Genomic DNA, 17,594 nt, shown 5'->3' on the forward strand with positions numbered 1-17,594 from the left:
TCAGCAGCCGCTGCTGCTAGCCGGAGGAGGGAGAGAAGGACAGTGCTGTCAGCGCTGCCTTCTCTGCCCTGTCAGCAGCCGCCGGGCTGCTGCTATCCTCCGGAGGGAGATAAGGACAGCGCTGTCAGCACTGCCTTCTCTGCCCTGTCAGCAGCCGCTGCTGCTAGCCGGAGGAGGGAGAGAAGGACAGCGCTGTCAGTGCTGCCTTCTCTACCCTGTCCTCTCGGCAGCCGCTGGGGGGTGGGTGCGCCGGCGCTGGACTGGCCGATCATTGCAGTGATCGGCCCACGGGGAGGGACAAATTGTGCAGAGTGACCAGGAGGTCCTTCTGTGATTGGTGGTTGCTAGAAAATGATTTTCCAGTAGCCGCCCACAGAGCTTTTCTGACTGATCGTATCTGATACGACCATGCCAGCAAGTGGTTAACAGCTAACGCTTCTACAACGGTCCTGCATACAATCAATGCAATCATCAGTGCAATTACTTGATATCAGGTGAACGGAACGATGATTGTATAGGTGAGTACCCAGCATACATGCCTGCCCTCCCGGTTTTCGCGAGAGGCTCCCGATTTTTCGGGTAACCCACCGCACCCCTGGAAGGGTAGGCACTTCTCCCGCATTCTGCCCACTTCCTACTGAAGTGGGCAGAATGGGGAGAATCTCCGCAGCGATCGCGGGTCCCAGTGTAGGGGGTGGGGCTTAATGACGTGATTCTCCATGAATTGCGTCATTTAGCCATGCCTCTATTTAAATTTAAGGCAATCGTGGCTATTTGCTGTGAAGGGGCGGGGCTTAATGACACGAAGTGTCAGCCCCCGCCCCCATCACAATCTACCTGTTTCTCCTCCCCAGGCTTCTCCTGGGGAGGAGAAGCAAAAGCTAGGCAACTATGGTACCCAGGTTTGTACCCAGCTTTGCAATGTTGAGAAATATAATTTAAAAAACAAACAAACATAAATGTGGTAAGAAAAGAAGCAAATCGTTATTAAGAAACACAGCATGCAACAATGCTAATAATTAATGCAAATAAATCAGTTCAGAAAGCAAAACTACTATTAATTGTTTCATTATACAGGTTGAGTCTCCCATATCCAAATATTCCGAAATATGGAACATCCAAAATACAGATTTTTTTTTAGCATGACTTTGCTTTTTGATGGTTCAATGTACACAAACTTTGTTTAAGGCACAAAATGATTAAAAATATAGTATAAATTACCTGCAGGCTTTGTGTATAAGGTGTATATGAAACATAAATTAATTTCATGTATGTGCACAAACTTTGTTTGGGTTACAAAATTATTGAATATATTGTATAAAATTACCTGCAGGCTGTGTGTATAAGGTGCACAGTATATACTGTAAAACATAAATGCATTATGTGTTTAGATTTAGGTCCCATTCCTAAGATATATCATTATATTATGCAAATACTCCAAAATACGGAATATTCCGATATCCAAAATACCCCTGGTCCCAAGCATTTTGGATATGGAAGACTCAACCTGTATATTTGAATATTGCAAACACAATGGGGTAAATATATAAGGTTGCAAATTTGTTACAAATGCGAGTTTAGCGCTAAACTCCCATTTTTTTACTCATTCGCAAATGTAATAAGGTGCAACTATAGTGAAATTTGCATTTTTAGGGCTTTACTATAGCTCGCAAAAAAAACATCTCACATCCAGATGTTTTCCCATTCTCATAGAACTTGGGCAATATAATAGAGTGCGAGTGCTTCACTAGCACAAATTACTGCCTGAGAACTCACAAAAACAATAGATCAGCTTCAGGATAGCGAGTTTATCCTGAGTAGGTCAGAGTAACACAGAAACATGCACATATCCATGTACATATGATAATACTTTTTATTATAAAAGAAAATGACGTGCACCCCCTCCCCAGAAACATAACCAGCCCCGGGCTCTGTACAGCCTGTGCTGGTTTTTAAACTACAGGAGCCAAAATACGTAGGGAGCCCCTATATTTTAAGTAAAAGCACAGAGCTTTTCTGATCAGGTCCTGGTTGTGGAAAAACAGGGGACAAAACATGTAGGGGTCCCCTGTAGTTTCCATAACCAGCACCAGACTCTTTCCAACGGGAGAGTAATGCCACAGCCAGAGAAACCCTTTCACCGGGATCCCCAGTCAAAAGCATTACCCCTGACCTGGGCTGATGGGTGCAGGGTTGATAGTGTAAATGTGTTGTGAAAAATAGAACTGTAAATATTGTCTTTTGCTGTGGAACTATATGTCCCAGCAAGCCTCCCCCGCATGCTCTGTACAGCCTGTGCTGTTTTTTAAACTACAGGGGTCAAAATACGTAGGGGGCCCCTATATTTTAAGTACCAGCACAGGGCTTTTCTGATCAGGTCCTGGTTGTGGAAAAACAGGGGACAAAACATGTAGGGGTCCCCTGTAGTTTCCATAACCAGCACCAGACTCTTTGTAACAGGAGAGTAATGCCACAGCCAGGGAAACCCTTTCACCGGGTTCCCCAGCCAAAGCATTACCCCTGACCTGGGCTGATGGGTGCCGGGTTGATAGTGTAAATGTGTTGTGAAAAATAAAACTGTAAATATTGTCTTTTGCTGTGGAACTATATGTCCCAGCAAGCCTCCCCCGCATGCTGGTACTTGTAGATCCACAAGTTTTAGAACCAGGACAGGCTTTAAATAGCCCGGAACTGGTTTTTAAAATACAGCGCCCCCACACATTTTTTCCTCTGTAAACCAGCACAGGCAGTACAGAGGGCTGGTTATGCTTCTGGGGGGATGGGGTGCACTTCTTTTTTTTTTAACACACAGACAGAAGCCTTCATGGATCTCACTGGTCTGTGAAGTCTTCTGTATCACTCGCACATTTTAATGCTAGTTGCATTAAAAGGTGTGGGTTTACATAGGGAAATACTCACACACATTCACATAGTGTAGTAGCCTCAAACTCAAAAGTTTGCAGGCTATTAAATTTGCGAGTCCCGGGACCAACTCGCACCTTCAAAAGATGCGAGAAGGTGTGAGTTGGATTTTCACTAAAACTTGAACCCTATTAAATTTACCCCAATATGTTTACACTATAGTTTAGTTACATTCAGTATTACCTGATATATCTGTGCTGGCAGACTGCTTACTGAAACATTTTCAGTCTCTCCTGTATGAGAAACAGAGACAGTGACCTATAAAACACACATTGCCCATAACACATATTTGGAACATATGGTAGATGATAAAGACATCACTTGAATACCTCTGGGCTTTCCTGCACTGTAGCACGCCATCAAAATAAAATATTTCTGACATTAAATATGTCATAACTGACAGACTATTTTACAAACTGTGGGCCTGATTCAGTGCGATTATGGACGCACATAGAGCGATTGTTTGGCATTGCGCATGTCTATAAGCCGCACTGTGCGTGCGTAGTGATTGTTTTGTGATTACAGGCACACAGAGCAAACCATCGCAAAATGAGTGACAGACTGTCAGCATTTGGGGTGGTGACAGGGAGCGGTCAGAAAAATGCAGGCGTGTCTGTACGTTTGTACGCCGTTTGCATACGCAGCATGAGAGCTCACTGCGTGCGAGGAGACTTTCAGTGTCTGCGGCTGGTCAGACCTGTTGTAGATACTGCGTGACTGCCCGATGTGCGTCGATGGTATCGATATTTATGCAGAAGAGCGACATTGGACGGATATGAGAAAGCAGCAGTGGGCGTCTTTATACCAGTTGAGCTTTGGCAGGCATTAGCATATTTTCGCAGCTGCGTTCCATGCGAATTTGCAGCTGCGATCACAGTAGTGATCGCTGCTGTATCAGGTCCTGTGAACCACACAGCCCTGCACTGATTCTTTATTACTACAAGTGCGGCCACTTCATCGCCTAGCGCATTACAAGGTGCAAACCCATCTATGATCCCCGTATCTTCCTATGGAAAAACTCAGCGCTGAGCTTTGCATGTTTGGGACCCACCTTGAAAATCGCATTATTATCTAACCTACTAACACTTCAGGATCACCGCCTTCATTTATTCAAACTTTCCCTCTTTTCTCCAAATATACTTAGGTTAGGTTCAAGTACTAAAATTAATGATGAAAGAGTAAACAGACATCAGGGCTGTCTTTATGGGATGCAGTGTGGATGTCACTCATGGGGCCTACACATGGGCTCTCTCCTCACTTAAACCACATTGTGAACAGTCACTATGAGGACTGTGACACGAGAACGCCGGCCCCGGGATCCCAACATGTTTAAATAGCTATACACAACATTTTTACTATGCAGACATTAGATTATAACTGTAAACATGCTGCTTTAGGGTGTAATTAGCATTTTAACTATGTCAAGATCTCAGCCAATGGTGTCTCTATAATGGGTGCAGGACGTGCAGTGCACACAGGCCCCTGGGTCCAGGTGGGCCCACACCGCACACCATGCACCCATATACTAACCGCTCCGCAGTCTACAGAGCAGGTCTGGTGACACACCCGTATCCCCCCATCCAAAAAGGGGGCTTGGCCTAGTGGGAAAACCTGATTGCATCAGTCAGGGGTCGTGCCCCGCATCCCTGGAGATGCCGGGCTGTCCCCGGGCACTTGTGACTGCACTGTCGTCTCATCTGTGACAGGAGCCATGTGTTGCGGGAGAATGTCACACTGCAGCACCCAGCTTCTGTCACTGAGGAGGAGCCAGCATTTTGGTGTCACTCCCTCCAATGGTGACACCCAGGTGCGGCCCGCACCCCCATAGTGACGCCACTGCTCCAGAGAGCAAATGGCGGCGGCCACATGGCGTATTGAGGCTACTTGTATGAGGACACATTTGTAATAAGACACTGTCATAGAGAATCAGATTACCAGCTCCATTGCACAGACCCTATTGTCAGCCACCGGTCGGGTATGGGATGCCGGCATTGGGTTTAGTAGAAAAGAGTTGAAAGGGATCTAAAGCGGAACAGAGAGATAGTGATAGAGTAGAAGGAGAGTGTCTGAGTGGTGTTGTGTATATGGATGCTTTCTCTGCAGACAGAGAAGGGAATTTTGGGAAGTTGAGGAAAGTCGCTTTAATGTCTGTCTAGGGCCTAATTCTGAGTCATCCGGATGAGGATGCTTCTCGCTATTAGCAGCAGACGGTGCATGCACCACAGACTGCATTTGTAGACTGCGCATGCCCTGCATCATCCATAAGCGCCATGACAGAGGATACGGGGAGCAGGAGGTTTGCCCTGTGCGTGGCCAGACCATTCCATCTACAAAATGGGTAGTTCTGGGTGGCAACTAGGCAGCTACCTTGTGGAGCACGGAAAAGATGAGTCTCTTTATGGTAGTGTTGTGGGTCTGTAACTAGACTTCCATGTTAGTCTGAGGCATGCATATGGAGAAGAGGTTTTCTGATGGATCTTTTGCACCCAGCACAGCAGATCAGTGCTCTAGGCAAGATTTTGGGTGGTGCCCCCCATGGGATCCTGAAAAAAGGGGTGTGGCCTCATGGAAGGAGTGTGATCTTTCTGTGCTGTGGCCCCTTCCCCCATTGTGCTGTGCTCCAAGCAACCATCACAGCACCCGTTTTCCAGTATAAATCACAGCACCCAGCACCCCTGACCCAGAACCTCTCTCCCAGCACATCAAAGATCACAGCACCCATGACCCAGCACAGCACCCATTACCCCTCTCCTAGCACAGCACAAATCACAGCACTCATCTCCCAACACAGCAGACCACCTATCACTCCTTTCCCAGCCCCCCTCTCCCAGTACAGATCACAGCACCCATCACCCCTCTCCCAGTACAACACTCATCACCCCGGCACTCACCCAGTACAGCACTCCCCCCCCCACCCAGCACAACACCCCTCACCCAGCACCCTGGCCCTCACCCAGCACAGCACCCCCCTCTTCCAGCACAGCAGCGTATCAGCACCCACCCTCACCCAGCACCCCTTTCCCAGCAAAGCACCCCGCGTCCAGCTGTAAGCACCACAGCACCCCGGCCCTCTCCCAGTTCCAAACTTACTTTACTTGAGTGCAGGCTGCAAAGCCGCCCGAGTCAAGGTACAGCAAGCCGTGGGCAGCGGACTTGCTTTTCTTGGCTCAGTCTGGCAGGCTGCATCACGGTGTATGCCGGCCCCGAGCTAACGGCCAGTTGCCTCCAAGAGCCCCGTCTCCGCAAACCGCAGTTTGTTGTTCTGTTGCTACCCGCTCACTGTTTGTTGCTGTCAGCTGAGCTCCAATCGTTGACGCTGCACAGCAGCATTAGTAGCTGCCAGAGTCTCCAACCAGCCAGCAGCTGTCCCTGCCCCAAACCTCCACCGGCTCTAGGTGGGCTTGGATGTCCCTAGGCATTCCAAATGCCATAGGCATTTGCTTAGTTTGCCTATGCCTAGGGCCGGCCCTGCAGCACTGAGTACTATAGGTGTAAGGGTCAATACTAATAATGTAAGGGTCATTACTTTCCCCGTGCTGAATACTAAATGACATACAATATATTATCCCTTGCCTAGGTGTCACCCATTTTGTTTGAACTGCCTTTTGTTTGCATTTTCAAAATTATCGCCATTGTTTTACTTCATAAACTGTAATCTATCTATCTCATATCAATCTATCTCATATCTATCTCATATCTTTCTATCTAATGTGGAAAGCCGTGCTGGGATCAAGTGGCTGATCCAAACATCGGCACAGCAAGAGGAGATGTGTCCCCTGCGGGACACATCAGCGTCCAGTGCTGGGATGCTGTTTCTGCTCCCAGCGCCGGGGAAGCGCAGGTGGCGGGTAGCCAGCACTGGGACAGAGTATCTGTTCCCAGCACCGATCAAGCGCAGGGTGCGGCAGAGCAAACTTGTCTCCGCGTGCAGGCTTGCTGTAGCCCGCCGCCTGGCAGCCTGGTTACAGCGGCGGGTGTTTGGCTCTGGCCGTGAGCCAAACACGGCTCGGGGGCCAGCAGCTAATAGGAGGTTGATGCGACGAGCCAATCGTGGCTCACCGCGTCATAGCCCTGCTCACTCACGGCATCTTGTATCAAACGCCACTTAGCGGGAAAGCTCATTTCAGCACCGGAGTGGGAGGAGTGAAGAAAAGAGGCCAGAACACACCGCTGTCAAGAAAGAAGACAGGCAGAGCCGGCTGAAAGAAGAAGAGGCGGCGCTGCTGGCCAGCACAGGCCAGCAGAATGCGGTTGAGGACCGGAGAGGACTGCAGGGGTGGAAAGAAAAAGAGCTAACGAAAGCTCCCCCCCCCGCAGCCTCTTCCTGTGGAGCAGGTATTATATTATCCCCTCCCTAGACCACCAGAGTTGTCGGGCACTAGGCCCGGGGGCACATCCAGGCATTAGGCCTGTGGCCATATAGGCAGGCACAAGACCTGGGGGCAGTAGCGGGCACTAGGCCCTATGGGGATTCAATTGCCCCAGTTAAGTACAAGTGACCTGGGTACTAGGCCCAGGTCACTAATAGATAAAGTAGGCGGGCAGCCTGCCCGAGCCGCACAAACCATAAGGTGGCCAGGGTATTAGGCCCAGGCCACTAAGCGAGCCCACCATTTATTCAGGCCCACAGGCCTGAGACACATATAAAGTGGCCCTGGGCATTAGGCCCAGGTCACTACCTGAGCCCCCTACATTAGGCAGGCCTGTAGGCCTGAGGTAACATAAAGGGGACTCTGGGCAGTAGGCCCAAGTCCCTCCTATGCCCTGCATTAGGCAGGCTTAAAAGCCTGAGCCGCTGGTAAGACCCTGGGCGCTAGGCCCTGAGCCTATTGAGAGTGGTTCTGGGCAGTAGGCTCAGACCACTGATACAGCAAGTAGGTAGCCCCCTGTGTAATTGATTAGAGGTGTGAGCAGTTGTGCGACTCTCACCCTCAGTGGAACCCCCATGGACAGCTGTCAGGATGCCACCCAGTCACTAAGAAGAGGAGCTGGCCAGCTCTGGATAGGCAGGTAGCAAGCATTTAAAAGGACAGCACTGTGTTTTACTCTTGCGTGATTTCCGTCTGTGATTGCTGTTCCGTGCAGGGAAAAAGTTTAGTTATTGTTATACATGTCGCACTACACACACTGTAGGTTAAGGGCGATCTGTGTGTACGGTCTCTCACTTTTTGTTTGTCTCCCTTCCTTCCTTCTGGGCAGACAGTGAACCTTGCAACCCGGTGCAAGGGCGAGTCTTCACCTGGTGCACGAGTACCTATAGGTGAGAACTCGGGATCTGAGGCCAAAAGTGCCAGTGATGATCTTCACTTAAAACCTGATTCTATTCCTCGGTTCGGTAGGGCGTGTCAGTCGACGTGAGGAGGGACGGTACTCACATAATCTCCTTCCTCCTAGGTCGTCGTGTCCGTGTTCTGTTTGGGAGTTCCAGGACCGTCTATTCAACACACAGCCTGAAGGTGAGAGGGTGCGACGCAAGGTAAGAAACAGAAGTACACCTGCTTGGCAGCAGGCACTGCACCGCACCCCTCTTACACTATCTCATATCTTTCTATCTATCTCATATCTATCTATCTATCTATCTCATATCTATCTATCTAATATCTATCTATCAAATATCGATCGATCGATCTATGTCATATCTATCTATCTATCTATCTATCTATCTATCAATCTCATATCTAACTCATATCTATCAATTGATCTATCTATCTAATATCTATCTATCAAATATCAATCTATCTCATATCTATCTATCTATCTGTTACAAAGCAGGCAGTTACCTTCAGTAAAATGTAGCAAGTTGCAAAATTTTCTTCTTTATACTGTATCACATTGTTGCTGTCTGCCTACTGTTCTACCCTAAAGGGGTCTATCCAGCTAGCGTTCAGACCTTCAGGTCGCCGAGGTGCGGTGCCTGCACTGAACGGCATTCACTGAACGTCATTCAGTGCAGGAGTCCAACTTCCTATCTCTGAACATGTCAAACCTGACGATCGTCGTCAGGTTGATGGGCATGTTCCGTAGATAGTTGGGGTCATCACTGGTCCTTGCCGGCTATCCATTACACGACTTTCTGAACCTCTGGTTTTGGTCGGATCGTTCTAAAAGTCGTGTAATGGATAGGCCCCTTAAGACAATACTTCTGCCATTGCATATCTCTATCTGACATAACTTTCATATTCTAGTTTGATGAAACCCTACACTGGAACTATAGAGACCAATCAGAAAGTGCAAAAATGTTGGAATGTTTGTAATTGTTTTATCAAAGATTTGCCCCTTTGTGCAAGTTTAGTAAATAACCTCCATATGCATGTCTTTTTATGTAAACATAGGGTCCCCAGCAGACTGCCTACAAGGATTTATTTGTCAGTTTAGTGTTGGAACTTGTGTCAAGGGCAGGAGTCTAACAGAGATGCCTGTCTTCACCATGGCGGCTAGATGTCTTTGCTTCTACAGATACATACCTCCTTAGTATGCGTCCCTCTAACATTGGCATGACTAGCTGAAAAGGTAGGTGGCGTGATACAGGATCACAATACTAGAGAATGGTCAGTTGTAGCAAAGACTGACAGCCACAGATTCATAAACAATAGTAAAGGTGGAGGCCAGGGTCACAGGCACAGATGTTTAATAGCAAATGATCAGGATCAGATATGAAATACAAGGCACAGAAACCAGAATGCTGCAGTACTGAAAGAAACTTAATACTCTGGCACCAAATGGCATACAGAATGGATTTATATAGACAGCAATAGATTTGAATTTATCTCCAGTAGTCATATGACAGCAACACAATCAGTGCCACACACCCAGCCCTAGAGGGAAGCACTGGTGTCAACATGGGTCAAAAGAGCCTGGGGACTAGAGGCACAATGCCGAATAGGGTCAGAAGTGACTGCACAAACAGTAGGTGCTTGAGTGACTGCAAAAAATATTCAGACTCCATTCCTATTTTCATACTTAAGGTGCCCATCCACTAGGCGATGCGGGGACGACGGCACGATTACGACGCCATCGTCTCCCGCGGGGTGAAGTCTGGAGAGGTCTTCCTCCCGGGTCCTAAGCGGTGACGGGCAGCAGTTCTCGGCAGTGACGGGCAGCAGTCCTCGGTGGTGACCGACAGCAGTCCTCGGCGGTGACCGACAGCAGTCCTCAGCGGTGACGGGCAGAGTCAGCAGGGCACTGGTCTCCGGCAGGCTGCAGGACCCCCTCCTCAGCGGCTCCCAGCAGCAGACATTCCATGACAGCAGTGTCTAGACAGGTGAGTGACGGCGCTCTTGGCACTCTGCTATATGGTGGCGGGTTCATCCCCAAACATGGCAACCTGACGGCGGTCGTCAGGTTGACTGTCATGTTCGGGCAATGATAGATATTAAAAACGACCAGCGGGCGCGCGCATCTCTGGTCGTTTTTAACCTTTTACTGCCCAATTTGCAAGCTATTACCAAGCGATGGAGCGATAACGACCGTCGTTATCGCTCCATCGCTAGGTTTAATCGCCTAGTGGATGGGCAGCATAAAGCATTTCGCAGGGCAAAACGTTTATTTTTTTTTACAATGAGAAATATTTATATTCACAGTCCCTCAACATGGCCGATAATAATAAACCAGAAAGGAATACAAATGTAAAAAAAAAATGAAATTTAATCGTCTAATAAGTATTTGGTCAATACATTGAATACAGTTGAAGCACACATTTCAGTTATTGCAGCCAACCATCATTTATATAATTCGTTACAGATGCAATGCTTGCCCCTTTTGGCCAAGACGCGAAGGCTGAAGCTTACCATTGGGTCTTGGTCACTTGCGAGGCCAGGAATCTGCATCCACTGGCGCATGCCCTGGCTTCGACCCTCCCTGAAAACTTTGTCTTTACTTGTAACCCTAAGAAGCCTGCACAGATCAAACGTGCTTCTCCCAAAATCGGCTGCATCAGACTGGTCTATTATTTGGGCATGTTTTTTGGTCAGTTTTTGGGGTGTTTTACAAACCGACCATTAGTAAATCTGGGTGCTTCCGTAGCATACATGCCTACTCTCCTGGAAGTTGCGGGAGGCTCACGATTTTTCGGGTAACCCCCGGGGAAAGTTGACACTTCTCCTGCATTCTATCCACTTCCTAGTAAAGTGGGCAGAATGGGGAACATTTTCTCGCGTATCGGCGGGTCCGCGAGTAGGGGACGGAGCCTAATGACGCAATTCTTTGATAATCGCGTCATTTAGCCCGCCCCCTATTCAAATATGCGGGAATTGCAGCATTTTAAAGTGAGTGGGTGGGGCTTAATGACACGGATTGTCAAGCCCCGCACCTCAAAACAGCCCACCTGCTTCTCCTCCCCGGCTTTCTCCTTTCGGGGAGGAAGTGTCAGTCGGCAAGTATGTTCTATAGTAGTCTATATAAAACTATTGATTGTGCGTCCAATGTTCTAAAGTGTTTTACAAGACGAAATTTTTTAGAATCTCGTCAGGTTTGCAAAAAAAAATGGAAAACCGACCAAATTTACAAAACCGTCGGTTAGTAAATATACCCCATGGAATCTAAGAATTATAACAAAAAACAAATTATATTTGGTGCCCCCAGTTGTATCTTTTGGAATTCTCTAATAAAAATTATTAAAAATAAAAAGTTGGAAATTTAAAAACGAAAGAACATTTTTATGTTTAAACAAAAACAATTCTAGCCCCTTTAACTTTCCCTAAATTAAAGACAATTATACATTAGGTATTAAAATAACGTTACATATAGAGGAGCACAATAAATAAAATTTTCACACTAATTGCTTGAAAATAATCTTGAGAGTAATTGTGGTAAGCAGGTCTAATTTGTCAGGAAAAATATGTTCAGGAACTGTGGGTGGAGCAACTAGGGGTGGATCTATAAAAAACCAATTTTATGTATATAGTATATAAATATATATATATTATATATACAAATATATATATCTGCGCTCTGCGGCCGTACTCCCCTAGCTACGGCCCTGCATCCACCTTACAATTGCTTGTAGCTGCTGCAAATTGCTTTAGTCACTGCGACAAATGCACAGTTTGCTAAAAATCGTGACATGCGGCTGCGCTTGAAATTGCGTACCCAAGATATTTAACAAATAAAGGCCCTCATTCAGAGCCGTACGCTCTGAGCAGAGCGCACGCTCTGAATGAGGGCCGGCCTCCATTTTCATGGAGCGTCCTCCTGGACGCTCGTATAGCTGTGGGTCACCACCCACAGGCTATACGAGCGTGCATTGTGATGGTCGCAATGGTCGAGACCATCGCGACCATCGAATTTGCGAGCCGGAGCCTGCGGTTGAGGTTTTCAACCGCAAGCTCCGGAGTGATTTTGGCTCTATCAGAGCCAAAATCACTCCCACTGACATCACTAGTGATGTCAGTGGGCCGGCTTCTGACGGGAGGCGTTCCCGTGGGAACGCCCCCGTCAGGGAGGCACGCCCCCGGCACGCCCACCAAAGGGGGCGTGCTGTCAATCAACATTGACAGCACGCCCCCTTTGATCGGACACAACGAGCGAAGGACTTTCCTTCGCTCGTCGCGTCTGGCGCATGCGCACGACGGAGCTCCCTCCGTCGTGCGCATGCTCAGTCCATAACATCGACCCACTTGCGAGCGGACAGCCGCTCGCGAGTGGGTCTGAATCAGGCCCAAAGACTTATTTAGTCAACACTTAGTAACATGCTATAATCTTTCTGCTCATTAAGTACCTCAGCCAGTAAAGAGTTAATGTTTGGCTCTGTTTTTAACTTCTTCATGACATCAGTCTGATTACTCTTATGTTAATGTGCAACTTCTGACGTCATTATATATATATATAAATATATATAATATTAATATTTAATATTATATATATATATATAATATTAAAAAGTTGGAGGCACATATAGAAACCGTTGTAATTCCTACACCGTTCACCTGATTTGGATGTAATTACCCTCAAATTAAATCTGAAAGTCTGCAGTTAAAGCACATCTTGTTTGTTTCATTTCAAAGCCATTGTGGTGGTGAATAGAGGCCAAAATATGAAAATTCTGTCAATGTCCCAATATTTACGCACCTGACTGTGTATATATATTATACAGTATATATATACAGTATATATATAGGCGGCACTTCTAGGGTCTTGTAAGAAGAGAATCAATACAGCACCTTTGTCTGCTTGTTCAATGTTTCAGTTCACAATGACTTTTATCAAGAACAGGTGTTCTTGATAAAAGTCATTGTGGACTGAAACGTTGAACAAGCAGACAAAGGTGCTGTATTGATTCTTTTCTTACAAGACCCTAGAAGTGCAGCCTCTCTACCCCATTGTGTTGCATGTATGGTTGTTCTAAGGAACACCTAGGAGGGCACCAGGGCAGGTATTTGATGCACATTTGTGGAGTGCCGGACGATTTACTTTATATATATATCCTCCATAATGAGAGGCGGCACTCAGAGACTTATAAATCCAAATACCCTCACCCCTTCCTCAGGACAACGTTGACTGTTATTAATAAACCCCTCTGGAGAGGGTGTTTGGATTTATAAGTCTCTGAGTGCCGCCTGTCATTATGGAGGATATTGATTAGGGGCGCTGACCCCATCAGGAGGGCACCAGAGTCAGTTAGGCTATACGCCTTTTTGTTATCGTAATGTGTCAAAGGATTGCATGGTGTATATATATATATATATATATATATATATATACATACACTGTATATATCAATATCTGCATTTTAATGTGGATGTGATAAATGCATTATATACATTCACAATGTGAAAATTAATATTTTCACAAAGAATTGTAATTAAGCTTTTGCCGGGAGGTGGGCTCCGATAAGAGCCTGTCCTGGTGAAGAGCTGGAAGCAGAGGGATAGCATACGACATCACATTGCTTCCTGGTTGGGGTCCCTGGCAGCCAATGCGCATGCGCAGCCATTGACCGGCACATGCATCACTGGGGGCGTCGGAGAGGGATCCGGAGTAGCCATAGTTTACTATAGGCTAGCGCTATCAGGCCAAGCTCCAGAATGATTTGCATTGGTAAATCTGGCAGCATATGGGGGCTGTATTTGCGGTCAGAAATGTGGGGACTGCAGCTAATATCGGCAATATCTGCAGCGATATATGGTACATATGCAGGGGCGCCGAGAGGGGGGGGGAGCGGGTACAGATTACCTGGGCCCGGGCTTCCTGAGGGGCCTGGCGGGGGCCCGGGTCCGGTGCTCCCCCCCCTTACAGCAGCTCAGCACACAGCGTGTGCTGAGCTGCAGTTGGAGACTGCTCGTGGCTGCTGAGCAGCAGCCACAGCAGTCTCCTATGCCTGTGGGGGGAGCGATCACACTGATCGCGCCCCCCCTGGCTTTGCGCCGGGCTGAGGGGGCTCAGAGCGCCCCCCCCTCCCCAGCGGTGCTGCAAATCTTTTTCTGTTACCAAGGGGGCGTGGCCACGCCTCCCGTGATTAGGCCACGCCCCCTATTACCGGGGCCCGCCACAGCTCTTGGCGGGCCTGTACATATGGGGTATTCTTAATATTTGTGGGTACCCCACAGAAAACGTCCGTTTTCGGGGGATATCCTGCAAATATTGTAGTATAAATATGCCTCATAGAGTTTAACTTGCATGGTTATCACAAATTATACATAAGAGGGTATGTTACTTGAAAGTCAGCCTCATATAACAGTACTAGTATTAATTCTATCTATGTATTACATAACCATGTGTGTAAATATCAGAACATTTTTAGTCAATTACTCACCTTTGTTATTTACTAATTATTTTACCTTTTGCAAACACTAAAGTGTAAACTACAAAAGCCAAACATTTTTCTATCCTTATACATTATAATTCTGTTTACCCATTCCTACACAATTTTCCTATGTCTGTTGGCTTAAATGTAAATATCAGTGACCCAAGATATAAAGTTAGTTTGACTTGAACTCTCTGAGGGCTCCGTTTACTACAAACCGAATTAGTAATGCGGATTGTAGTGTGATATTACCGAGTGAATTCACATTGCGAATTCAGGCAATATCACAGGGATTTACTACGAATCTCTTGCAAGGACAGAACTTGCGAGAAAGCTCTGTCCCTGAGAATCCCCTCTGCACACTAGTCACGGTATTTTTGCAAAAATATACCATGACTAGTGCCCCGCGCATGCGCCGACCAGCCGCCGCTGCTACCCCCCCAACGCTAAACCCGCCCCCCTCGTCGTTAAGCCCCGCGGAGCCCCCGTGACCCCCCCTCTCCCTTAATTACACTTACCTGCATGATCCGGCCTCCGGTGATGTCTTCCATGTCCTCTGGTCAGCTGATCTCCCATCCTGCACCATGACCCGGTCAGCTGATGACTGGGCCGCAGTGCAGCATGGGAGACCAGCTGACCGGAGGGGAGTCATCACCGGAGCCCTGACCACCGGTCCATGGAGTCAGGTAAGTTAATTATTTTTTTTTTACTATTTTTATTTTTTTTTGCAATGACCAGCTTGCGGTCTGTTTAGACCACACAGCTGATCACTGGGGCCGGCTCCGGGCTCTGCTCTGCCAGGTGGCGTTATTATCACAGGGCTTTCCCCGATATTGTTTTACAATTTATTTTTAGTAACTTTAGTCGGATCACATTTCCCATTACAATTATGGGAAATACGATCTGATTACTAAAAATAAGTGATGCTTAGGGGTTGGAGTAGAATTTTACGAATTCTACTCCAATTGCCCTATAGTAACTGTAGGTGAAACTAAAATAATGTGAAAAGGGTGTGAAAACGTCCTTTTTCTCTTTATTTTAATAAAAATAATTTTAATAAATAGAGCCCTGAGTTTTATGTTATATAAAGTGTTATAAATATAAAGTTAAACACTGAATTGCCATTTAAGCATAGTCTTATGCGAGCATGCAACAACACATGCAAATAACACAACCACTTTTATGTTTTGAAGAAAAAAAATAACAACACTGAGTTAAACAACTTAAATCTCCCCCCTATTGTTTCCACCACGCTAGGACGCACCCAGCGGTAGTCAGAAAGAGGTTACCTTCTTGCTTGTTTGAGTCCATAGCTTGTTTGCCCTGTCCTGAAGAAGTACAGATCACCCTTCACATCACAGTGCTATTCTGTTCTCTGAGTGCATCTCATGGGACAGCAGTAACTATCATGTGAGTTCAATGATGCTTCATGACGGCCAATGCCTGTTTTCAGAAAGAGTATAAAGCATTGATTGAGAGTCTGTATGTAGAAGATGAAGATGTTGAACTCACATGCAGTGACATGCTGATGAATGGATTTAAAGTTGTATTCTACATCAGGGGCAGTCAATGTTATAGGTTATGAGAAAAACCAGAGTGGATCCACCATGAAAATGTATACTACACTTTCCATATTTCCATGTGTTGTGTACAATACCGTAGTTACAAATGCATGTTACTGGTGTCTTTGTACCTGCTTGTGGGCACTTTCACACAAATCAATGCTTCCAGCACATTATACGTGCATGTGAGTGCCCTGATGTCATTTGTGTATATTATAAGCAAACATTGCATCATTGTCAAGTGACCAGTGACTGGAACATGAAAGAACCACCGCTAGACCTAAATATAGGAGCCCTCTGCTGAATTTAAATGTATTAATGTATAAGAAATTGAAATACATGTATATACAGTATAAATGCATATAAAATAAATATAAATGTTTTGGGCACTGTTTCAGGAAAACAGAAAGGTCTTGGTCCTGTGCGTACATGTCCAAATGCACCCAAGGTGTAGACTCTGAATACAGGCAGCAATTCTCAAGCACGCAATGTCTAACTTTTAAATGCACAAAGAGAAGTTAAAACACGAAAGTGCATTTTGAGCAATTTAGACAAAAAAACCCAAACACTATATTGCTAAACTTTATTAACTTAAAAGCGAGGCACAAAAATGAGGAGACTGAACTTTGATGTGACATTTACAATTTTGGTGACTAGTGGGCTTATATAGTCCCTTACATAACGTTCCCTTAGGCCTGGCACACATGTTACCATAAGGTTACATACCACACAGCATTTATTCCACTACTGCAGCCAGTTACATGACTATTCTGAGTAACATTAGAGCCATACATCATTAGTGTGGATCCCCATCCCAAAATCAGTATTCTCAGCCGGGCTGACAAATGGTCTGGGCGTAAACATACAGTCATTGCTGTACAGGAGCTATCGTGCCAGTACGTGGCAAGCACATAGAGGGATGGCCGCAATCCACCTACTGTTCAGCAATGGGCCACATCAGTATGTGAAGTTCATCCTAGAGGAGTCTGTATACAAGTGCAGGAAATGCCCTCTTATGTGTCACAGTATGTGGGTGGGTGAGGAGGATATATGCTGAAGTGCTGGGGAGCAGGGGAGAAATGGCTCAGGTGTAGCTGCTCAGCATCACAGTTACTAATCACACCAGGCTTCTATGATGTACTCTGTAACCTGGTGACATAAGGATGTATCATGGTTGGGGTCCAGGCACTGTTACCCACCAAGCTGGTGACATGCCAGGAAGCACCAGCAGGTGATGCATTGAGTGGGTGAAGTGTTGAGTGGGTTAAGCAATGGGTGCAGCATGGACTGAGAGGGTATTACTGTCTGTACCCCATTAGGAGTCCATTTGCCTGTTCCTATGTTACACAGCATAACATTATCCTGTATTA

At 46.5% G+C, this 17,594-nt stretch overlaps 1 protein-coding gene across 1 annotated transcript in view; it reads right to left on the reverse strand.

The window, feature by feature from the left end:
- The window catches only part of ARHGEF33 (Rho guanine nucleotide exchange factor 33), a 166,856-nt gene that overhangs the window by 85,082 nt on the left and 64,180 nt on the right, over positions 1 to 17,594 (reverse strand). The window contains exon 2 of the mRNA XM_088477650.1: positions 3,106 to 3,155. Within this exon, the coding sequence (XP_088333776.1) occupies positions 3,106 to 3,155 (50 nt within the window). The remainder of the gene's footprint in view (positions 1 to 3,105; positions 3,156 to 17,594) is intronic.

This window comes from Taudactylus pleione, unplaced genomic scaffold (genome assembly GCF_031769625.1).
Source record: "Taudactylus pleione unplaced genomic scaffold, aTauple2 ptg000201l, whole genome shotgun sequence".
Taxonomy (NCBI): Eukaryota; Metazoa; Chordata; class Amphibia; order Anura; family Myobatrachidae; genus Taudactylus; species Taudactylus pleione.